At 47.8% G+C, this 24,716-nt stretch overlaps 2 protein-coding genes and 1 long non-coding RNA gene across 3 annotated transcripts; all 3 read right to left on the bottom strand.

Annotated features, from left to right (window-relative positions):
* LOC125760386 (uncharacterized) lies at positions 1 to 4,106 on the bottom strand. The gene is made up of 5 exons (XR_007417958.1): positions 4,077 to 4,106; positions 3,947 to 3,991; positions 2,364 to 2,381; positions 2,193 to 2,282; positions 1 to 89 (listed from the first exon to the last, which is right to left on the bottom strand). It is a non-coding gene; the product is annotated as an uncharacterized LOC125760386 (long non-coding RNA).
* A 1,582-nt stretch (positions 4,107 to 5,688) lies between these two features.
* Positions 5,689 to 13,327, bottom strand: LOC125756258 (uncharacterized). Its single transcript, XM_049411133.1, has 3 exons — positions 12,731 to 13,327; positions 7,131 to 11,290; positions 5,689 to 5,854 (listed from the first exon to the last, which is right to left on the bottom strand). The coding sequence occupies exons 1-3, from the start codon at positions 12,896 to 12,898 to the stop codon at positions 5,689 to 5,691; spliced, it is 4,494 nt and encodes a 1,497-aa protein (XP_049267090.1). The 5' UTR covers positions 12,899 to 13,327.
* A 657-nt stretch (positions 13,328 to 13,984) lies between these two features.
* LOC119374006 (polyadenylate-binding protein 4-like) lies at positions 13,985 to 24,220 on the bottom strand. Its single transcript, XM_037644067.2, has 4 exons — positions 23,745 to 24,220; positions 19,948 to 21,446; positions 18,843 to 19,136; positions 13,985 to 14,428 (listed from the first exon to the last, which is right to left on the bottom strand). Exons 1-4 carry the CDS (start codon positions 23,935 to 23,937, stop codon positions 14,360 to 14,362), a joined length of 2,055 nt encoding a protein of 684 aa, XP_037499995.1. The 5' UTR covers positions 23,938 to 24,220; the 3' UTR covers positions 13,985 to 14,359.
* Positions 24,221 to 24,716: the final 496 nt, after the last annotated feature.

Raw genomic sequence — 24,716 nt, 5'->3', positions numbered from 1 at the left:
GCCTTCTTTCACACAGAATTCGGTGGTGCAGAGCTCATAGGAAGCCGAGCCAGGTGTTGTTATCGTTGTCGGAACAAAGGGCGACGGCGCTAGAATGACAATATTATAATTCATCAAATCAACGTACCCATGCAGGCACAAAACAAAAGTGCACTTTCATTTAGAGAAGGATGTTCAGTTAGAACGAAGTTTCACGCAGGAATGTGGCCATTTTGGTACTGGAGCAGATTCTTGAACGAATCGCTGTCTCTTCTTAACTGTGACTATTATTTACACAATCAAGTCATCACTATTTTAATAGTTAACCCGTAAAAACATATATCTAGTGCAATAGTGAATTTGATGCAACAGTCGCTAGTTTCCTATGCCAGAGTGCTCAGAAATCTCAAAAGTCAATGAAGTTACATTTTAAAAGCCCATGGTGGGATGAAAAGCAGCTGAACAATACATAATTGCACAAAATCTCAGTGCTTAACTGCACACCTACAGTGCTGCATGACAGTTCTTGCTGTATTGCTGCTCACACCATAAGCAATGATCACATCTCCACATGACCCCATAAACCTGCTGCCACCTGCCAGGTAAATAGCAGTCAGTGACGTAGACATTTCAGCACATTGTTTTCAAATATATGTATTATTAATAACCAGTAATTATATGTAATCATAACAGCAATGCATTGTTTATGAAATATCCATATGTGAGCTTACAATGCCACGCAAAGGCTTCTTAGGCAGTATTGCCACCTGGCAAGATTCTTAAAGAGGCCCTGCAACACTTTTTCAGCATGGTCAGAAAACGCTGCCGATTGGTAGTCGAGGCTCCCGAGAAACTCGAGCCAAACACTCGAGCGCGCGGCCTGGGATTTACAATAAATTCTCAAAGTAAGCTAAAAATCGCTTCCTCCTCTCTCGACAAATAATGCTATTTACTCAAAATCACTGTGTCATTGACTCAAGTTCCGCGCCATTGGCTGATTTGAACATGGCGCGCTCGGTAGTTACTGCGGCCGCCGTGGGAGGCCGCCACTTGCCCGCACATGCACGCGATGGCACTGAAACGACGTCACGCGTTCAAAGAAAAAAAAATAAAGTGCTCAAGGTCACGAGGCACGCGTGACGTACCTTGTTCCCCCGTGCCATCCCTCCCTGCTTAGCTTCCAGCGCTTTCGTTGGGGCGAGAGAAGAGAGAATGCAATTACAGCGTGCAACAAATCTTTGTAACTCCGCTCGTACTGGACGGATTCTAAAAACTTTTGCGGCGATCGATTCGTAAGGCAATAAGCTCCTTCAGTGAAGCCATTCCATGGCTACTTGGAAGTGTTGCGGGGCCCCTTTAACCCTTACATTCGAACACATGTAAAACTAGGTACTTGCTTACAAAAGGGACAGATATAACTTAGAGTACAGACCCCCCGTCTGGAACCCACGTGAAGTAGGTCATTAGATTCATTCATGCTTTACATTTGTATGACATCAGCATTCCACCCCTGGAAGCCAAGTGAAATGTGCCACCTTTGTTTTTCATCTAGCATGCTGGGACCCCACCTTTTGTACGCTCTTTAACATCCCACATATGTAATCGCACACATTACATTATTTCGGCAGATCACACATCTCAACCGAGCAAGTCGTGCATTGCAAGTTACTCCCCATGTGCCCATACTTCATTTTTGTTCCCACAGTGGCAAAAGACTGGAATGGCCTCTCCCACATCACAACTATTGCCCACTTATGAAGTTTACGTTCTATAATGTGTATGTTCGCATTGAACTGTTGTCGCAGTGATACCATCTTGTGTGCAAATTCCCACCCTGTGTATGATACTTTTTTGGAGGTCTTTAAAGCAATAAAAATGATGAATGAATGAATGAATGAATGCTATGTAAAGCATTTAACATCAGAGCATCAGCGTGGGTTTTTTGAAGCTAGTCTGAAAGGCAGGCACAATTACAACCGCCCGTAAAGTTTATGTTCCACAATGTATATGTTCACGTTGAACCATTGTCGCAATGTTACCATATTGTATACAAATTCGCACCCCGTATAAGATACACTCTTGGAGGTCTTTAAGGAAATAATAATGAATTAATGCTATGTAAAGCATTTAACATCAGAGTATCAGAGCAGGTTTTCCTAGGCTAGTTGTGAAATGCAGGCACACTGAAATAAATTGAAATGAATTTAACTTACGACCATCATGTGAGGGTGTAACAGTCCAATTGCCTGGACCTGGCGTGACGGTCTTCCCATGCAGGCTTGGGTCGATGGTTTGCAGATGACCTGAGCAGTCCACAAGAAAAACAGTTTGTGTCTGCTAGGAAGAAGAGATTTAGAAGAGATCTGAGAAGATGGTCAGCTTACGATCGTGTGGAAGAACGCCTGCCACAAAAGACAAAAGAGAAAAACATTCAGTATAATAAAATTCACTGACATAGCAAATTCATCACGAGCACTATTCACTTATTGAGAAGGATGCACATTTGGCCGCGTTGGTGATCAGCCATTTTGTCAAGAACAACGTGGAATTTTTAACGAGGACAAAACGAAGAGGAAAAACACAAGATGAGCGCTGACTCTCAACTGAAAGTTTATTGGAAAAAATAACATGTACGCAATTCCCATGCGTACAAGTGCTCATGCGTATTTATGATCACATGTCCAGAACACTCGCATAATCGGAGACAACTGTTACGTGTGCACGTGGTTACATATTATGAGTTATCAAGATACATAAGCTCTTTATCATGAAGAGATATGAAAGCTTGGCTGACGCATTCCCCTCCCAACTTTGTAATGTTGTACGCTTTTATTATTTCTCGGTGAAACTGACTCTCGTTTTTATAAAGAATGCTGGTCTTATCTAGAAGTGGTACACATGCGCATTGACGACAGCGCATAGGCACTGTCTTGTGTTTCTCCTCTTCGTTTTGTCCTCGTTTAAAATTCCATGCTGTTCTTGACAAAATCACCTATTCAGATGCACAGCAGCAGAGGCAGCAGCAGCAGTTTTTCTAAGATGCAGTAATAGGGTTACACTTGCCTTGACGGGGTACGGCAGCACACATGGAAACGAGACACTTGGAGAATAGAGAAATACGAGCAGTGCATTTGTCTGTGCTATGTGTCGTCCCTCGTTTCAATGTGCACTGCCGTATGCCATCATAACCAACCAAATAGCACACCCATACATTTACATTTGCGTATTTATGATCTATTTTTACGGCGTATCATACATCATAAAAATGCCAACTATTTGACATGAGAAAACATGCACTACTTTAACAAGGCGCCACGATAGAAATTCTCCTTTTCGACTGAAGCAATAAATTTTGAGCTAAGCAGTATTTACGGAGAAAAACATCACCACCCATGGAAGTAGCACAAAGCGACAGAGAAAACCCAAACAGGTTTCTCAATTATGCTGAAAAAAAGAACAGGAGAAGTCATGTTCGAACAGGAAGGCAAGCTGTAAGGCTACTTAAGATAGAGTAAAACATCAACAGTTCTACATGTTTTGATTATTTTGTTATACCTATGTGGAGCAGCACAAGGGACAGGGTCAAACGTAATGTCTGGTAAAGAATCTGTGTCACAAAATGCCAAGTTCAGAGGATGAACGTTCACATAGTAAATGCTGAACAAGCCTTGCAGCGCTAGATTGACAGTGGCTCTGATGAGTAAGCAAGGAGGATTTGATTGATTGATTGATTGATTGATTGATTGATTGATTGATTGATTGATTGATTGATTGATTGATTGATTGATTTTGACGAAGGCAATGAGACAGTGAAGGATTCGATTCAAGGATTGATTGATTGATTGATTGATTGATTGATTGATTGATTGATTGATTGATTGATTGATTGATTGATTGGATAAGTGAGGAGCTATGTGAGCAAACGAAAGCCCAAGCAATATAAAAGAGGGGCTTGCAGCTAACTTACTGAATGGTGGTATGATGTACGTTATGTTGCTGGGATGAAAGGCCTCTGAAAAAACAGCCCAAGGAGTACATCAGGACAACGTGGTTTATCTTCAGAGACGAACATTATACCGAATTTCACAACAACTTACTTTTGGTGCTTTCTGCAGCAAGAGCAAGACCTAAAAAGAAATGACGCACATATAAGGTAAGAGATGTTTCGTTCATGTGCACAATTCTTGCCCTTTGTAGCCTCATGCTACTTAAGCGTGGACAAAGCTCTTCAATTTCTTGTAGAAGTGAAAATCTATTAATAAATGAAAAAAATTACTGACGTCAAAATGCTAATTCAAAATATAAGCAATTGCAGTAGATGCACTATGGCTAACTGGCAACCTCTTAGGGCAACTTCTTGCTCTAGCATGCTAGTTTTTTTTTCATTCAAGTAGCTTCAGACCTTAACACTATATAATTTTAACACATCAGTGGCAACATTACACCATTACTGTCATTCAAACGCACATGGTTGCACCTGACAAATGGTGACATTTCAGCATTTAAAGAAAAGATCAAAGTGAATAATGCTGATATTACCTGTATACTTATCACAGAAAGGCTACATCCTTTTCCTAGTTTTTTAAACTTGCGTTCACACTCTTTTTACTGATGTACTTTGTCTCACAATGCAAATAGACGTAACTTGATATTTCCACCCATGTTCTCAGTTCTACGTCATGTGAAATACGCTGTCTGTAGCATTTTAATTACTGTTCTTACACTAACGACGAAAAAATAACGCCATTACCTGTTTGTAGTACCTGTAATTGTAACGTTACTTTTTTTTTTTAAGTTGCAACTTTGATTGTAGCGGGGTTACTTTTCTGCTTCAAGTAGCTCTAATCGTAACACTTTTTTGTTAACCTCCTGCTGGCAACATGTCCATGACTGAGCCATAGAACAAGCCATTCTGTAAAGACATTGTGTGATTGTGTCAACAGCCACTGGTCATACATCAGTTGTTAATGACTTTAATGCCACTAAATCTACTATGACATACAGTCAACATGGCAAGCAAACTGAGAACTCTGTTGTACTATAAAGGGACTGACAACTGGCAGGAGCATGCAATTTGATCCTGGTAGAAATGAGAAGAGTGAATTATAGTGACAGATTCAAGTATCCTTTTCACGATTTGAGTACGATCAATATTTTTAAATTGCATTTGAAAGTTACAAAAACCGGTATGTCGCGCAGCCTAGCGGAAGAGCCTTCATGCAGCCCTTTGGAGCTGTTCCATTTGCTGTACGTAGTCTGATGCATATATGCGCACTATAATTATGCTCAAAATTATAGTATGTATATTATTATCCATCCCCGCTCTATTCTGTGTTACTTGCAAGGTAAAAGGAGTTGATGCTGAGAAACAGCGCTGCCTTCGCAGCACAAAGTGGAACATGTTGAGCTGGAGTGCACAAACATGAACCGCACTCACCTCGCATTGTTTGCAGCATATCTGCAGTGTGCGTTGTGTGTACAGTTTCAGTCGCCACCGATCGAAATTCTCGCTACCATTCCATGATTAGACACTCTGACCGCAAAGCTTTGCATTGCACTAAAGAAAACAGGTACCATAAAAATTGGTTGTTGATCCCTTTATGGTGTCTGCTGCTTCTTTCAAAGAGAACAGAATCCAAAGAAACACTCCTGACGAAGGCAATGAGACAGTGAAGGATTCAATAGGCAAGCCTCACTAGCAACACTATTCTAAACAAACTTCAAAGGATCAATGGCCTTCAACTTACGCGCATGTCGACGCGTTGTCCAAGAAAGAAGAGCGGCGGAAGCAACCAGTACCAGAAGTAACGCCAGAAGGAAGCAGGCCACAGTAACCTCAGGTAGTATGGCAGCCACCTTAGTTGATCTCGTCACACTGCAACATTTCAGTTAGTTAACGAAATGGTAAATGAAAAAGCAGATAGCAAAAGATGTGAAAAAAATCTGAAAACCTGCATCAAGCTCGTTTGTATGAACTGTTATGCAAGTACCAAGGCGACGTGATTAACAGTGTTTGGCCTTCACTAAAGGCATGCCTAGGCTGTGTGGAAGTAATGAGCTAGAATGTTGAAGCAATTCGACATTATCGCACTAAATTCTCATGAATATATATTTTATTTTTGCCACCATTCAAAACAGGCAATTCAAACGGACGTTTAAACTGCCACGTTCGGTTCCTGCCTGAAGACAATATGGGCGCAAAAGCAACATAGGAAATCTGAAAGGTGGTGTTCTTGTAAACTACAGATAGTTTTTACAGATTGCCTGGGAACCTAGTGTAATATTATCCATCCAACTGGAACGCTCAAGGAGGCTGACATTACTTGCACAGTAAAGTGGGATGTATAATTGGCTAATTAACTAAATAACTGAAATACCAATGTGCTTCATCACAGGCTTTGAGATTGAATATCTCGAAACTGGTGTCATGCTCAGAATTCATTTCAAAGGAATACACCTTGCAAGCTCACCAGCTAAAACTTGTAGTAAACTGCATTTATATGCTCTAAAGCCATTACATATAAAGTGTTGCACTCATACACTATTAGTGAAAATTGGCAATTAGATTGCGCATTTTGACATCTCGTGTGATTAACATTCACCAATTCGAGTATTACAGCTTAGCGGCCACACTGTGCCATCTGCCATGTTTTTTTGTTTTTTTTTTAAGTTCTGCGTGAATAAGAAGATCGCAATGCTGCAGTGCTTTTGTGAAACAGAACAGAGGTCAGCTGTTTTGGCATGCTGCTTGAAACAACTACTCAACTGGAACTACACTACCCTACTTTTCCAAAGAAATAAATCAACAAACAAGTGTGCCATGAAGGTACTTCCATGCAAGACCTATAAAGTGCAAACTCAATAGGCGAGTGAGCCATTGTCTCACATACTATAACCGCAAGGAGGTTTAATGTAATAGAGAGCCTTTACTTCCCAGGAAGACATGCACTTCCCCATTCATTTCACCATCTTTATCTTACTCCTAGCGCTGGCACTGTTTATATGCACAAGTGCTTGCTCAGAATACCAAGTTTCGGCTTCACTTGAGATATGTTTGTTCATAAGCCTACTAGTGGTTTAGCAGGACAACCACACAAAGACTCAACATAGCAGCTCATTTCTCCACGAAAAACAAAAATGCATTCACTCACTTGCTAGTTGTTTCAATAGATGACCTCCTGGCTGCACCGGGGACAGCCGAGCCATCTTCCACAAGACCAGCAGCCCCAAGGACCGCACCGGTTTCCAAGTAGTCACCTTCCCCTGAATACTGTTCTGCCCGCGAACTGCCTTTGTCTCCGTAGTCCTGCTCACCGTCAGGTCCCACGTAAGGCCCCTCAGAGGTGCCCTTGTCTTCGACGTCAGGCTGCTCAGGAGTCATGCCTTGCTGCTCGGGAGCCAAGCCCTGCTGCTTCCTCAGCATCAGGAGCTGCGCTAACTTTCCGCCGATGCCAACCTTGTGCTCCACTACAACGGGGGCCCAACCGTGGCCTGCCAAACAGGGGCACAAAGGTGGCGAATGCGGAGGCGGCGAAAGTGGGGGTGGGCTTGGAGGGATGTCCCTCATCTGCAACACATTGGGCAAATGGCCGCACGGGTAGACTTCAGTCACAGGTGCAGCGCTGGTGGGCCGAGGTACCGAGGAACCCCAGGCACCACTGGCAGCCGGTGCCCCAGTGCTTGCCTGAATCATTATGTCATGCACGAGACTTCTAGTTGCCCCGGAAACTTGCCCAGTAAACTCGTCGTGTCGGAAGGGCCCTCCGGGTGGACTTCTACGGACATCGGCAAACCCATCCGTCTGGAGACCTGCATCACGACCGGGCGAGGTGCATGGCGAGGAGCTCAGCGGGGTCATTTCGAACGGACCAGGACAGTACGAAGGCGATGAGGGCGGTGACACCGTACGCGATGCTGGTGACCCCGCAAAGGTCTGTACGGCAGTTTCTCTGAGTGGTGTCCTTGTGGCAGGTTCCCTAGAGGGTGACTGAGATCTCGAGTCTACGAGGTCCCCGTCTACAAAGTCTCTGTTGCGGTGAGGAGCTCTCACGGCAACTGGTTCCTCCGTCTGAAAGACTGCATCCCTCATCTGAGCCGCTTGGGACAGGCGCCCCGGATAGCTGCTTACATTCACCATGCAGGGATGGTTCACCGTGTTCCTTGAGCAGATCGCTACGCACGGGTACAAGGCCGTCTCTGATCTCGGAGCCGAGACGGCAAACGTCGGCGATGGACGGTGATGACCGGTTTCACCGGCTTGGGTGCCGGCACTCGCCATATGAGGGCCCTCCAAGTTGCCGAACATAAAAACAGAAGACGCGCAGCTACTCAAGGACGGCCCCGAGTGTACACGAGACACGGGTCTCCGCAGAAACCTGTGTTGGCCTTCCCCAACATCGTGTGGCCTACCATCACCGACGGCCATGTCTACCATTCCGTACAAGACGCCTGCTGCCATAGGTGGTGGAGACATCGCAACGGAAATGTCGTGCTGCATTCCAAAGTCTCGCATTGGCACACTTTTGGCACCATAGGTCACTTTGGCACCCCAGTTTTTCTGTTCATAAACGTGCTGCTGTTCAGCATCTTTCACAGGCATTTCCTGAGGCATGTAAACATTTCTTGCAGCCCGGCCCACCGCACCATAATCGTGTTGCTGCTCAAAATCATGCATAGTTCTGCTTTGGACTCTGAAAGCGGTCCTTGCGAGCACTCTCTCAGGCTCATATACGCATTGTGCCCCAAAGTCATGCACCGGCTGCACAGGAGGTTGAACGTAATTTGCGAAGTCCTTAACAGGATCATGCCCAAATTGCACTTCAGCGTCAAGTGAGGGCCTTGGAGGTGTTGTCACGTGTGTAGCTGCTCCATCAAGAGGTTCATAATTGCACTGAACAAAGGCTTCTCGATGCCCATCAACGTGCTCATACTTCTGTTCTACTTTCACTGCAGTGATGTTTGCTGTAGCCTGGACAAAGGGCTCATAGTCACACTGCACCTCAATATCACAATGTGGTCTTTCGCGCAGCGCTGATGGCAACTGAGGATCCCGAAAAACACCTTCATGCTGCGCACTGAAATCACGCTGCTGCGGAGGATTCAAGCCAATTACCGGAGAAACAGCAGTCGAATCGATGAGCATTTCAGTCTGAATCCCTTCACATTGTTGCCCAACTGAAATTGTCTGAGCGGCATGACGAGGCACTGGGGCCACAGATTCAAGAGACAACGTTTGAACTGCCTGGCTTTCCGTGTGTATGTACGGCACTTTAGTTATGCGCACATGCAGTGGGCTCGTCGAAATCTGTGTCGTTCCGTCTGTACAAGCTCTTCCAGAAGCACCGATTACCGAGGACACCTGAGCTCCCCGAGGCCCACACTGTGCTTTGAGGGTTTGCCCCACTAGCATCTCTTGCGAGGAGACGTTTGTGGTCTGCATAGCCAATGTTACGTGGGGATCTGAAACGAGCGTATTGAGAGCTATTAGCTTAGTCACCGCAAAAGTGTCATGGTGCTCCCTTGTCTGTACACCAAATGCCACAGAAGGTGGTTCTTCATGCTGCTGCACGGTGTGCATCCTAGAAACCAGGTGGCCTGGCTCGACTGCTCCTCCACCCGCCTGCACCTCGACTGCTATGTGTGGTGGCACAGTCGGCTGCCGAACAATTTGCACAGCGACAACAGGCTGCGGTGCTTCTGTATGTTCTTGGAAAACAAGCGTTCCGGCCGCTGCACGTGGTGGTTCATGTTCTTGAGTCGCTTGCACTCCACGTGCCTTACTATTCACTTCAGTGGCTTCTTCCATAATTTGTACGTCTACCGTATCGCTGCGAACTCTGGCAGTTAGCGGGCAGGGAAACCTGCAAGCTGGCTCGGAAGTTTCCTGGCCAAATGCAACTTCAGCTGGCCCCGTCATAGCATGCACAGTTTGTGTTCCATATGTCATGCAGGGAGCATCAGCATGCACATGGGTTGCATCACGGCCAAGCTGTGCCTCCTTACTCCAAAGCTCCTGAACTGTTGGACAGGTCTCTGTTCCCAATGTTGTCTGGGTAATCGGTGTACCTTCTGCATTCAGCTGGTCAGATAACACGTGTACCACCTGGGTGACCTGGCTTCCATCCTCTCCCTTGGCCAACTTGCCAGCACTTTCCACATGCGTCACCGATTCTACACTTACACACCTGGATGCTGGCGTAGTACGTTGCAGAGAGGCCTGTGTGGACAGCACCCTATGGACTGTGCAAGGACGTGGGCTAGCACGCGCTCGCACCTCGACTTCCGTCAGAGATGTCGTTTGCGAAGGGAAATCCTCCAGGGATATTCGGCAAGGTAAAGACACGCTGCGAATCTTCCTCGACAAACGTGACGGTGTTTGACCTCTTCTGCGCGACACCAGAATCTCTTGCTGCAGCTCTTCTGTCATAAGCTCCTGTTGGGGCTGCTGTTCATTCCACTGCTGCTGCTGCTGCTGCTGCTGCATCATTTGGGAGCCTTCTGGCATGTACGGACCCTGCATCCACTGTGACTGTCCTGTCTGCCACTGCATTCCTGGCCAGAACGGCTGGTACGCCGGCCACTGCGGTGGCATGCCAAAGGGCTGCCCGTAAACATGAGCTTGATCCTGACTCTGCATCATCTGCGCTTGCCACCCAAAAGGTGGAAGCATGCCATACTGTTGCGGCATGTAGGCCTGTCCCGCCTGCATACCGGCATACATTGGTTGCAGCATGGGTGGCGACATCGGTGGTGGCATCATTAAAGTTGGGGGCAAGGTCAGTGGTGGTGCTTGTTGTGGCCAGCCAGCGGTGCCCACCGTCTCTCCCTGCAACGGCCCCAAATTGACGAACGTCTCCTCCTTGTGGACTGCAGCCTCGACGATGCGAATGGCTGGTTTTGCATCTTCCTCTCCTCCGGGTCCCTCGTCATCATATTCTTCCACAGGCTTCTCCTCCTCATCGCACTCTTCGTCCTCGTTATCTAGTTGGCCCATGTTGACAAATGTAGGCACGTATGACCCGGCAGGGAGCAACTGGAAGATGCCAGCTACAGAAGTGTCTTGTGCCTGCTGCTGCTCGGTAGTGGTCGTGGTGGTTGTCACCTCGTCTTCGGTTTCCGTCACAGCGACGGGAGCATTGTAGCCAGCAATACAAATTCCCTGGTCGGTGAACACAACTGGCACAGAGCGCCCCATGGGCAAAATCACGTTGAACCCTGTCGGTCCCTGAAGCGTCTGAGAGGTGATGCCCGAAACTGCGGGGCCCTGCTGCTGCACATTCACTGCAATTTCGGAGCTGGATGCCTGCACAACCTGCAATATGCAATGCACTTGCTCAAGCTCGTTAAAGGCAGAATCAAGTATGTATTTTATTTTAGCCAGCACTAGTTGCTTGGAATTTGCAGATTGTTTCTTTTTTTCTTGGCAACTTGGTTCTTTGCCAATGAAAGTAATGCAGTTAGAATGATTTTCAGGCCGGTAAAAGGCTTTCATCAATGGTGGAAATATGAATGAGCCATTGAACTAGCAGTGGAACAGGGCAAAAATGACAACACACAAGGAACAAAGAAATGGAGACAGCACTTGTCCCATTTCCAATTTTGTTCTTTGGTATGGCCTGTTTGCACTCTTATGAAGATGTTATATTAAGCGCTTGTCCTGTGTTCGTCTTGTCTTGTATTCATTTAGTGCACTATGGTTTCTGAAGTACGATGAACAACCAAAACGCCCAAACATCCTATCTTCTGAAACATAAATAAAGTATGGTTGAACCCTCCCCCCCCCCCCCGCACCACCACCACACATACGCACTGAAAAAAAGTTCTGGCTACGCCAATGACCGTGGTCCCCGGCTCGGCCTTCCTGCTGTCACGGTGGAGGAACTCGGCCTCAGTTTAGCCGGGAGCCATGGCTTCCAGCTTCGCCTTTAGGTGCTCTTTACTCTACGGCTGTTGCACACACACCGCCGCCGTGGCCACGGAAATCGAACACGCGTCCTCGTGCTCAGTAGCGCAACGGGGCAAAAATGCCGCAACTGCTACAACCTTCAGTAAAATTGCCACGCTCCGGCGCCATGTGTACCGATAACGTAGTCCGAGATAGCCCACACTCGAGCTTTCACCGTGAGCGGCCAACGTCGTCTGTACTGTCCGGAGAGCACTGTTCCAGTGTTTCAGACAAGTGTGTTGACCTCTATACTACACGAAATGTCTTCTAAATGGACCATTTGCAAAAATCTGCAAGGCGGCTTTACTGCAAGGTTGTTTTCCAACCAAAAGCTCTCCGTCGCAGACTGGTTTTCTCGCTCATTGTACTTTTACCGCTCCTAATTCCAGTGAAGGCACGCGAGTACGACAAAACGACCTCTTTCCCCAACAATTACTGTGGGGCCGCCTCGTACGAACCCTCAGCCTTCGCTAGGCAGACCCGTCGGTCGTAAGAAAAAAACAGGGGGGGGGGGGGGAGGGGGTAGAGAAGCAAAAACAGAATGAGCAAGAAAAGCAGTCAGGGATTGAGAATTTTTGGTTGGAAAACAACCTTGCAGGAAAGCCGCCTTGCAGATTTTTGCAAATGGTCCATTTCCAGAGCTCCTCCTTACCTGACGGCCGCCGAGATAGCCCACACTCGAGCTTTCACCGTGAGCGGCCAACGTCGTCTGTACTGTCCGGAGAGCACTGTTCCAGTGTTTCAGACAAGTGTGTTGACCTCTATACTACACGAAATGTCTTCTAAATTTCCAGAGCTCCTCCTTACCTGACGGCCGCTGTCGTCCTCTTCCGACGTTGTGGTCGTCGTCGTGAAAACGGCCTTGGTCACGTCGAACACGGTCGTCGACGTGCTGTCCGAAGTGCTACTGCTACTTGGCGACGTCGACGAAGAGTCGCCGTCGCGCCGTTTGCGCTCCGGCGCCGTCGACGCCATCGCAAGAGCGGCGAGTTTACCGCGCTATGCAGAATCGAGACTGCTCATCGCGACAACGCCGGAACATGCGTCTGAAAACGGGTTCTCTTCATTGAGTGAGATGATAAACCGCTCTTCATATGATGCGCCAGGGAACTATACCTACCTAGCTCCTTCTTCTTCTACATCGCTTTCAACAATGTTTATGCCACATACCCACAGTTGCGCGGACTCGCTGCACAGAGGGGAACCTAAGTTTGGGTGCCTCTGAGTAAATTTGTCGGCAATCTGACATTTTATCGATGTCACTTGCCATTTCAAGTTGCCGCATTTCATTGTTGCCTGCCTGGATATGAACGCATCACCTCATGTTCTGGAGCCGGAACGATGCCAACTGCGTAGGCGCGCCCACACGCCACCAATCGGAGCCATTTCGCCTGGTTTCGCTTCCACCGGGAAGGGCTCACGATAAAAATTTATTAGGTCAGGCACGCACAAACTTCGCTTGCCCCCATTTTCCCGATAGGAGAATGGAGCCTGTATTTGCTGATGACGTAACCAGGGGTCGGCAACCCGTGGGGCATGATTATGCGGCCCCCGGCACAACGCCAGAGCTCCCAATTCCTCCACTTGACACTTCCTGTCTGAAGGCGGACATGGTAGTTTTGACCTTAAATTGGGTTTTTGCTTGTAACCTATGTTTGTAAATTGCAACCTTGTCACCATCTCCATAAAGCGCTGCAAGCAGCCGATCACAGTTTCAGATGAATTCTCTCTTGGACAGTGCGGTTAGCAGTGCCGTCACAGCACTGTTCACTGTCGAGGTTCTCCATGCATGCACACACACCAAATTGCCACACGTGACACCACAGCTTGCAAGAAACTGCTCATGTAGTTTTAAAACGTACCGAGCAAGATGTACTGCAGAATCCCAATGATACTGTGCTGTGCAAGGGATTACAATTTGCATAGAACTCTCGAATTTGTAGCATCTCCAGCATGCCAAATTATTTGACATAGAACCAGACTAAACTCACACAAGAGGCTTGTGGGCTCAGAGTTCACTTGCAAACCCGTCCCAAATTTTGAGCAGTAAGACAACTCGAGAAGGAGAAAAAAAAATTTATTTGCAATGCACGATTTCACAAAAGGCAGTAGTAAGAAGGGTGTGAAAAAAAAAAGTGCGAGTTTTACGATTTTTTTATGTATCGAAGTTTTGCTCTTTTTTTTTCTTTTTTCTGGTCTGCTCCCTTCCCTCTGATTCCTGGTGGGCCAGTTCACGTGGGTGACGATAAACCAAGAGCACCGCAAGTGCGCCAGCCGGGCACCGCAACAAACACAAAGGGCAATCGCAAAACGAGCTGTGTGCCCTGTGCAGTCCCAGCCGAGCCCTTGCAGGCCACTTGGGCTACCCGTCACCCATAGACTGTGCAAACCCCCGGGGAAGCCTACGATGGAGTCGGGAGCTAGGCGGTCAGGTCACTACTCCTTCTTCATGGCCACGTTCTCCTTGGCCTGGTGAGCGTGCAGCACTGCAACGGCTTCTTCCACCTGCAACGCAAGCAGTGCGGCAGCAGATCAGCGACAAGCTACAACAGATCAGCCGCTGGCAAGCAACGCTCTCCCCTTTCTCATTTAAAGGGGTCACAAACCACTTTTCCAAGTAACCGACGAGTGACCTCAGTATCGGGGTTTATTGCCTCACGAATCGATTGTGTCCAAAATTTCTCGAATCCGTTAAGAACGAGCAGTTACAGGGGCTTTTGCACGCTGGAAGCTTTACAGAGAGGGTGGCACGGGGGAACGAAGTTACGTCAGTGCGCTTGATGAAATATGACTGCTCTCTCCCATTGAGATTCCCATGCGCAAGTGTGGTTGACTGAGTAATGTTAGCAGTTTTGATTTGCACTGGCTACTGGCCAATAGCATGCTACCTGCTGGTCGAAGTCAAGCGGCAGGCGCTGACAGCTCCGAAGAGTAAGAGTGCAGGCCTCTGCATGAAAAGAGGGCACCTGAGAAAATGGAGACTTGCCACTCCACCTCTAAAATCTTGCCGTGCACGACTGCAAGATTTGGCCGAGATATTCATAGTAGTGTCTGCTATCTTCAGGATGTGTTTTCTCACCAAGCCCGAGAGGTGGTTCATGACCCCTTTTTAAGAGGGCAGACTCATCTTCGACATTTTAAAATTTATTTCTTTAGCGATCTTGATGAAAATGCCCCACCTTGTGCATTTTTTTTCTGCTGATTTCAAATATAGTTATTTTTCATGCAACTCATCTTGTCATATTGTTATTCTTAGTTATTTCGCAGCAGAATGAACTTTCCATTCTGAAAAGTTGTTGGCATCCTGTTACAATTTTGATAAGTAATTAATTAAAAAGGTTTGTGCTCTAAATTCTGCTTCCATACTTGGAATCTATACACATACAGGTTTCCGCTGCAAAAAGAATTATTGTACCTGCCCTATCTGCAGAGATATCGAGGCCTCAAGATTGAAGAGGCTAATTTACATTTTGAGATAAGTGAAAAAAAAAAATGAATAATGCACAGTTTGTTCAAAAAACAATGATCAGGATGTGCATACTTTGCAATGAAGATGCCAATAGACACCAGAAATTTACCATGACAGCTGCTTAGCAATGCAGTGGCCCTTATTTAGTGCCAGCTGGACACTCTTGGCTGCAGCATGCTTGAGATCAGACTCAGCTGCCTGGTGCCCGTACTTTTCACTCATCCATCTGATGCTTAGGAGGCTGGGTTTCAGACAGAGTTTTACCAAGACACCCAAGATCTCAAATTGCCACATTTGCACTTCGTTACTGCCTCAGCATCTGCAGTTTCAACCGTAAATAGCGAAGCATCCTGTTCCTTAGATGTCCAAGCCTAACTAAGTGAACGAAGGCTTTTATTTATGCCATTGGCACATATCTAGAAGCTCTCTTTTTGACAAGGAGCTTATGAAGTGGTAGCAGAGCTTCGGGCACAGGTGCTGGCAAATTATAAAGATGCCTCGAAGTAGGCTCCCCATTTTTTTTTTTTTGCAGCTGCTCCATTTTGGCAGCACCAAGAAACTGGGCAGTCAGAATGATATCACAAAAAAAATTACCGCTTTCTGGAATGTGAAAACTTGCAGACAGAGAAAAAATGCTAGCAGAAACCAAAAATGTAATTTTAAAAAATGGATTTTTTTGCCACTTTTCGGTTCCAAAGACCAGTCTGCCCTCCTTAACGCAAGAGCATTCTCTGGCTAGCTAGCAGAGACCACTATGGTCTGTTTGGCCATCTGGCCTTCATATGATGACAGCGCCAAAATGAAACAAGCCACTGCAACGAATCGAACCAGGGCCTGCAGCATGGTAAGTGAGCACCTGTCCTAGAGACAACTTTTAAGAAGACAGGAGAGGCCTCAAACAGATGACTGAAGCACAGCAGCCAACAGCTTCAGCGACTCAAGAAAAAAAACTTGGGAGGATGCCTGAGCTTTGCCTTCAAGAGTAGAACGAGATAGCATGATCGGACCCTGTCTGCATCGCCATCTGAATTGCTAGCCTGCCTTCATTTCTCGGTGGACACCTAAACCGTGCCGCTAGGAAAGAAACGTCCGTGCGCCTGTAAACCAGTCCCTTTAAAACTATCCCAGAATGCCTACTGCAGTACAGTTGTGCAAGTGCCCACTACGACATAATTCTTCCTTTTGCTAGTTGGCGAGATACCCAGTACAGTTTCGAAAGGCAACGCGCAGCTGCACACGTTGGCAATGCTGTTGTTGATAACAATAATTATGCCTGTGTGCTTCGTAACTGACGGGCCTTGAAACGAACTGTTCAGTGCGCTATTCACACGTTTTGTCGCCTGGTGCAATTCTACGCTTCTGCCACTAATATGTTAATGACACTCGTCGCATTAAATAACATTCAAACAGAGGTTTTTTTTTTTCCGAAGCAATTTCGCGCACGGGCATGGCTCTGCGGTAGAACGCCTGCTTGTTACGCAGAAGTTTTGAGCTAGATTCTCACTCGACCAAAGATTTTTCATTATTTGCATGTATCTCGAATTTTTGCTCACAAACAACACTCGTTTTTTACTTACAACCAATGACGACGCCACCGCAATTTCTGCTAAACGAGCTCTTTAACGCTCTCGCGTTAATAGTCTCACGTATGTACTCGACAACGTTTCCTATGACGGGGGTCACCGAATAAGCGGCTTACAACGCAAGCCTAGAGCGCATGCTTATTGGTACAGGCTTGTCTGCATCCCGAGGTGGAAATGCCGCTACCCTTTAATGTCGTACCCAACTACAAATAGTTCCACAGGTCGGCAAACTCACTCATGAGTCAACTCACTCAGGCTCAGATCGAGCCGCGAGTCTGTCTGAGAGCCGGGTAAGTACACTCTAACCTCGATATAACGAACACTGATATAGCGAATTATTGGTTATAACGAAGTAAATGAAAAATAGTCTTCTCATAGATACAGTGTTAAAAATAAATGTTTATAACGAATTTTCGGATATAACGAAGTTACTTTCGTCGCAGGTGTGACTTTGTTATAACGAGGTTTGAGTGTAATATTTTGGCAAGTGCGAGTCCGAGTGAGCCCTGGGTGCAACTTACAATTCTTGAGCGAGTCTGAGTGAGCTCCACTTCTTTTTGCCGACCTATGGGTATTTTCGACCAGTTGAGAAGGAACAATGAATATGTTTTGACAGTAGAGTAAGAGCACCACCACCGTCATGCTGTCACGATACTGATGCTAACTCGCGACTTGAGCGTACAGGGTTCAAAAATGCGCAGCGAGTTAAAAGCAACGAAGGCAAATGAAAAAATCCACTGGGTTCCGCTCCATCAAGGATGCAGTGGCACAAGCATCTTGGGTGTGAAGGGCACTAGAATGTCTTCACAGACCCAGACTTTACCTGCTAAAGTAATAATACTAGATGCCATATTACATTGCGCTTGGTCAACCGTTATCGGAGTTTCAATAAGTACGTGTGCTGTGCGAATACTTTGGTCAAGTTAGGCAATCGTCGTAGACGTGTTTCACAACCTTTTTTTAAAGCAGCAAATGCTCAAACTGGACCCTAGAGATCTCTCTCTTGGAGCTGGCTAGCCCCTATTCGGTCAAGTGTTCCTTTTTTCAATCATTTGCTTGCAAAAAAATGCACGAGTGGCTAGTGCTGCCAATACATCTGGGAAAGAGTGAGGAGTCTCACTGTAATGTGCATTCAAGCAACATAAAACACGTGGAAGAAGAAACACATCTTCCCGCAGATCTATTCACAATGTCATTTCTAGTGAGGCATGTCGCAGTGTGGGGACTGAAAGTTTTGACCATCTGTGGTTTTTTGTGTGCAGCTATCCTGAATTCTGACCAAAAATGACCGATTCCTTTTAAATGAGGACCCTGCTTTCCAGTACGCTTTACGTCTCCACGCAAACAAACTCACTCTTGCTATCACAGCCCAAAAGAATGTGTACTGCCAAGAACCCAGCAAATCACTATGAGGAAGACAGCTTGTGGAAGGTAGTGAAGGGGTTAATGCATGTATTCATCCATCCCCATCAAAATACAACTGCTGCAGGTGGGAATCAAATCCGCGACTGTCCTCTGCAGCACAGCACTAAGCCACAATCAATCACTTCAGCTCTTCAGCAAACCTAGCCACATATTTTCAAGCGGGCAATGCAGAAAAACCAACGCGCACGCGGCACAAAGTTTCGTTTGCTGCCACGGCCAGGCTCCCCTCCATGACGCTTTGACTGGGCTGCGAGGAAAGCAATCTGTTACGTGGACACCGACGTTAACGAAAACGTTCGAAGAATGCAAAGCCGCCCTCTGCACCGCCACGCTTCTCACCCATCCCGTGCCAGACGCTCCCTTGGGACTCTTCACGGACGCATCTAAAGATTTCTGTTTCAGCCAAACGGCGCGCACAACTACAAACAAAAATGGCCCTTACCTTGGCCTTGAGCGACTCGTGGTGCTCGAGCATGTGCAGCAGCTCTGAGTTGTCAATCTCAAGCAGCATGCCGGTGATCTTGCCGGCCAGGTCTGGGTACATGCGGTGGATCAGCGGGAACAAGCGCTCGCCCAGCATCTGCTTCTGGTCGTGCGGGGTGGCCTCAGCCAGCATGGAAGCGGTCAGGGGCTCCTGGCCTTGGATGTGCACTGCAGCCTGCTGGGTCTGAGACACCTGCTGGGCAGCCACCGCAGCTGCGGCCACTTGCTGTTGCTGCTGCTGCTGGGCGGCCACCTGCGTTCGCATCAACAGAAAGCGCGATGTAGCCACCACATCCAAACATTGTGCAGCTTACCCAGCAAACAAAAGTGGCAGGCAGTACACTTTGGAAGGGTTTGCAACACATCGGGTTAATGTGATTAGACTGCAATTCAACATGCAATCATGCCAGAGTGCCTTCAAGTCTACTGAATGATTGTGTGCGCAAGTGTTCATGAGAGTGTGTCCAATTGCTTTCTACTGCACATGGACCTCGTCTAGTGATGTTAAACCCTTTGAGGCTCAATGGTATACATGTACGGTGCCGTCTGCACGATAACCATGGCAAATGTCGCATGAAAAAGCGTGCGAGATGCAAATTGATGTAGCTTCTCACTCTGCTGGTATCCGGACATGCTCAAGAGGATGTTGGTTGGTGCAAACCATCTACAGATTACTTTACCAAGTGCACTTTGCTTTGCCCAAACAGGCACTACCTTCAGAGTGCTCAATAACAGACTACACAGCATACACCATATTACAGCAGAGTTCTTCAATCATATGAGTTGAGAAACTTCCCATAGGCCCCATGTATCAAGATCTGGACATGCCACTGGCCAAAACCACAGGTGTCTGCAGATTGTCGAGTCATCTGTGGACCAAAAAATAAACTAAAAAACGCTCGTGGCAACGCCACGGCACTCTAGTGTTTTGTATCGCTGCTCCCAGATGGCGCAACAATCTGCAGGAACCTGCAGAATCTGCCATGGGCGTGTCCGGGTTTCGGAACGCAGTTTCGCAACTGGTACGAATGGAGAACTCAGACATTACAGTGAACTTCACTCACCTGGAATGGAGCAGCAACGGGTGCAGAGACTTGCTGGACCTGTGGTGGGTTGCGCATGGACTGGGTGTACTTGTAGGTCGGGCGTGGACCACCAGCCGTCTGCGGGGCAAGGCCCGCAGGACGGGGGCCCATAACCCGGGGTGCTGACTGGGCCTGCTGGGGCGGGGCCTGCTGAGGAGGCGGGGCCTGCTGTCCACCCGTGATTGGTCGTGCGCTGCCCAAGGCTCCACGTTGCGGCTGTGTTGCCAGAGAAGGGCGCGGCTGCCGCTGGTAGGGCAGCGAGGTGGGGAAGCCGCCCTGAGGCTGGCCTCCTTGGGGTCCACCGGCCCCAGCCTGAGGTCCCCCGGGTCCACGCAGCTGCTGCTGCTGGCCTGTCCAGCGAGGGGTGGCGCGCATCTGGGCTGGTCCCAGGGTGGCCGGGAAGTAGCTGCGCTGGGCAGTCTGGTGGGGCATGGTGGGCACGAAGTAGCCCGCAGCACCAGCACCGCCCGGCGGGAACATCTGTCCCATCTGCATGCGCATGCCGGCAATGCGGTGCATGTACTGAGAGGCGAGATGTGCCTTGCGGTCTTCCTTGCGCTGGGCCAGAGCGACGTAAAGTGGCTTGGAGACCACGATACGGCCATTCATTTCGGTCACAGCCTTCGTCGCCTCTTCTGGTGAGCTGAAGCAGACGAAACCAAAGCCCTTGGAGCGCCCATTGCCATCGGTCATCACCTTGGCACTAGTGATGTTACCGAAAGGTGCAAACTCCTTCCGGAGTCGCTCGTCGTCTAGGGCATCGTCCAAGTTCTTGACGTACAGGTTCACGCCCTGGTAGCGGTTGAGGCGCTCCTGCTTCAGCTGTTCAAAGTGGCGCTTCAGCTCGGACTGGCGCTCGGCCTTCTTTTGGGCACGCCCCACGTACAGCACCCGGCCACCCATCTCCTTGCCGTTGAGCTCGTCCACGGCGCGCTCGGCACACTCGGGATCCTCGAACGAGACGAATCCAAAGCCCCGGTTTTTGCCGTTTTCGTCGGTCATCACCTTGGCGCTGGTGATCTTGCCAAACTTCTCGAAGATGACCATGAGCTTCTCGTCGTCGAGCTCGTCACCAAAGTTCTTGATGTAGACGTTGGTGAAGCATCGGGCCTTGTCGCCAAGCATCTTCTCGCGCTCCTTGCGGGGGATGAACTTGCCCACGTAGACCTTCTTGTTGTTCAGCAGCATGCCATTCACTTTGCTGATGGCCTTGTTGGCCGCTTCTTCGGTCTCGAAATGGACAAAACCATATCCCTTTGAGGATGCTTCTTCGTCTGTGGCCACGCGACAAGACAGGATGTTCCCAAAGGCCGAGAAGGTGTCGTACATGGCCTTGTTGTCAATGGTCTTGTCCAGGTTCTTGATGAAGACGTTTCCGACCCCGGACTTCCGCAGCGATGGATCTCGCTGTGACCACATGATACGGATCGGCTTGCTTTTGATAGGGTCGAAGTTCATTGTGTCCAGGGCACGCTCCGCTGAAAGCAAATGCGTGTGAATGAAGTTAAGAATAATGTCTTATCTGCAACTAAACAAAACCAGGGCTATTTTTTCGAAGGGCTCATTTCTTTATTAGACATACCCGAAATGAATCCAAGAGTCAATTAGGCCAATGGAAGCATAGGAGGCATTGTTTTTAAAGGGACACTAAAGAGAAACAATGAATCTGTTTAGATTGATAAATTGTACTTTGAGAACTATAACGTCGTTAATTCACCATCACAGGTGTATGAATAAGAAAATGAAGTTCAAAGTTTCATTTTTAAATTTCGCGCCAATATCTCCACGCGTGACGTCACGGATTTCACAGTGTACTGTATTTTGGTGCCATTGGCTCAACGAAATTCCCTCAAACTTGGGTATGTTAACTCTATGGTCCTCTCAGAGGACAGTGTACTTCATTTTTACCATTAAGGAACTACGTAGGCCCTAGAATGAAAAACGTTTATTAAAAAAAGAAGAGGGGTTTGGGAAGCAGGTGGGTGGGGCCCCTAGTCCAGGGCTCCACTGGCCTCAGCAGCCCGCCACGCCTGGTCCAGGAGAGCCACTTGGGCCTCCTTTTCCTCGCTGGCGAGCAGGGTCTCCCACTGCTAAGGCGCCGTCAAAATATGACGTCACAGCGAATGGTGCACAAACTTCAAGGTGGAGTCACCACCCACATTTTCTTTTTGCACGATTTCTTGCTTACTAAGCATCTTCTCGCGGCAAGCGTGGTGTTTTTGGTATCATGAAAGAGTAGTCTACTAATGCGAGAAAAATCTTTTCGCTCTTTAGTGTCCCTTTAACTGTGGTGCAGTAATTATGAAGTAAATTGAAATGAATGCGGGCGAAAAACCACCTTTTTCTTGGTGGGATCTGAACCCACAACCTTTGAATCCCACTGACCGAGAGGGTGATTTATGAAGAAAGGTGTGTGACCGGGCTAGTTGGTATTCCGTAGCTACGTGAACAGCACGGGAGAGACGGAAAGACAAGGGACAGACGAGGACAGCGCCAGTCCCCATCGATCCCTTGTCTGTCTCCCTCCTGCACTGTTCACACGGCTAAGGCGATTTTTCGTCCACTTTACTTCATTTCAATTTACGTCATAATTACTACATCACAGTTACTGACAATCTACCCTATTCTTCCCTTGTCCTAATTGTCAGATTCATTTCGTTGGGTGTAACTTGTGCGATTTTTATTTTACTGCATGTAATGTCGCCTTCAGATGCGGGTAAAGAAAAATTATTAGGACAACACACAATACAAGGTTTAATTTTTTGGCAGCATCAAAGAGCCAACATAAAGGCAAAACGTTTGCCAATACCAGAGGCTAAAAAACAAGCACTAGTGTGTGTTCATGAGTAAACCTTGAGCGTGATCTTGATCTAATCAAACACGGCCGTCAAGAGTGGCTTGGCCATCTCTTAGTCAGTTTGGTAAACTAATGGCGTGTTTACACACACACACACACACACTTGTAATCACTTTCCTTATAAGGAAGAGTTCGATCATTTCTTTCAAGCCCGACTCTCTCGCCAAAAATGGCGATTTTTTCAAACTGCGGTGCGCATCCTGCAGCGTCATTACCTGATGTGTAATGACGCAATTGCAATGTGTAATCGTTCCCAAAGACGCACTTATCACAAACGTGCCGTTTGCCGCGCAGTGCCCGGCCTCCGACAGAAAAGTGACACAAAGGTCAGTGTGGAACACTTAAAAATTGCGCCTAATCACTAGAATTCCCGAAGTGATAAGATAACGCGCAAGTGTGTGGCAACGAAACGTCGCAAAATTGGGCGTTTTTGGAGGCCTTTAGTCCTGCCTCTGACAACGAGGGGACACAAAGAAGGCCTATGTAGGATGCGACACACATGGGCGTACAAAAATCTTTACGCGAAAGACTTGAGTAACTCGTTTATAGACGTGAGAAATCGCATGACGTCCGCCTGCGCGCCCCCGAATTACTGCGCGGCATACCCCCGGCGGGGCAGAACCTACGCGCCAGCACGTGCTGTCAATTGCATGATCGAACACAAAAGGCTTTGCTAGTAGGCCAACTTCAACGGTTGAATCGAATGAGAATGTGAAATCCTCTACATTCCTTCTAACGAGCGCAAGTGCTGCGTACGCGCGAAAAACTCGACCATGCCAATTTGACAGCATCCGCGGACCGTATGTGGGTCGCTGATGCGACGAAAGTGTTAGAACCCGCCACTAAACCTAATTCCACTGGAAATCCCCTACGCAGGCACCGAAGAAGCCTGCGAGCACCGAAAAACTTGCGTACTCACCGTCAGCGGGCTGCTGGAAGTTGACATATGCGTAGCCTAGTGACCGTCGAGTGATCATGTCTCTGCAAACCCTAATCGAAAGCACGGGACCCGCTGTGGAAAACTTCTCAAAAAGCATCGCCTCCGTTACGTCCGGGTGCAAGTCGCCGACGTAGAGAGAAGCCATCGGGTAGTTGGGACCGCTCGGGTTCATCTTGCCAGGTTTTGGGTGGTGGTGAGCTCGTCGTAATCGAAGGGGGAGATCCGCCTAACCCTAACTCCAACGAGACAGTTGCTAACTTTTTAGGACTGAACTCGCGAAACAAGTTCAGGGTTTTGCCGAAGTTTTACAATTTTTTTTACGTTTTTCTGTTTTATAGATTTTTTTTGTATTTTTTAGTACTTAGCCGTAGCGTACACAGAATTTACCTATTTCCCCCACGTGAACGGCCTACCATTGAGTCATATGGGAAAAGAAATGGCGGAGCGGCTGCGCTCGTTCTATATGACTGCGACGTTGTGTCACTCCGCCGTAGGCCTCGTGGTTTCCACGTTAACGACGCGAGTAATAGCTGTACCACGCCGAGTACGCGAGCGCGCCTGCGTAATCGTCGACCATCGGGGCAATCAGTGTTCGCTATCCTTGAGCTTGGTTTCTTGTGTTGACCATTCGCTTATCGCACTATATCACGCGCGGAAGGAAAAGAGGTGCGGTGTTGTGTCACTCCGCCGCACTGCTTTTCGTTTTGCGCATTTATTACGCTCACAGAAATTAAACCACGTCATGTGTGCGAACTCTACGGCGTAATCACAAATTGTCAGTGCAGTCGGTGATCGCTGTTCTACCGAATCAGCTCTTTCGTAGGTCATTTACTCAGCGCACTATATCACGCGCGCGGATGAAAAGAGCAAAAGGGTGCGCTATGACCGTCATGACGTCAGGGTAAAGAGGTCGCACGATCGACGACACGGATTCTGTGGCGCTACGATCGC

Source organism: Rhipicephalus sanguineus, chromosome 11 (genome assembly GCF_013339695.2).
Source record: "Rhipicephalus sanguineus isolate Rsan-2018 chromosome 11, BIME_Rsan_1.4, whole genome shotgun sequence".
NCBI lineage: Eukaryota > Metazoa > Arthropoda > Arachnida > Ixodida > Ixodidae > Rhipicephalus > Rhipicephalus sanguineus.
Note: the sequence above shows the minus strand (reverse complement) of the source record. Positions and strands in the feature narration are given on the sequence as shown.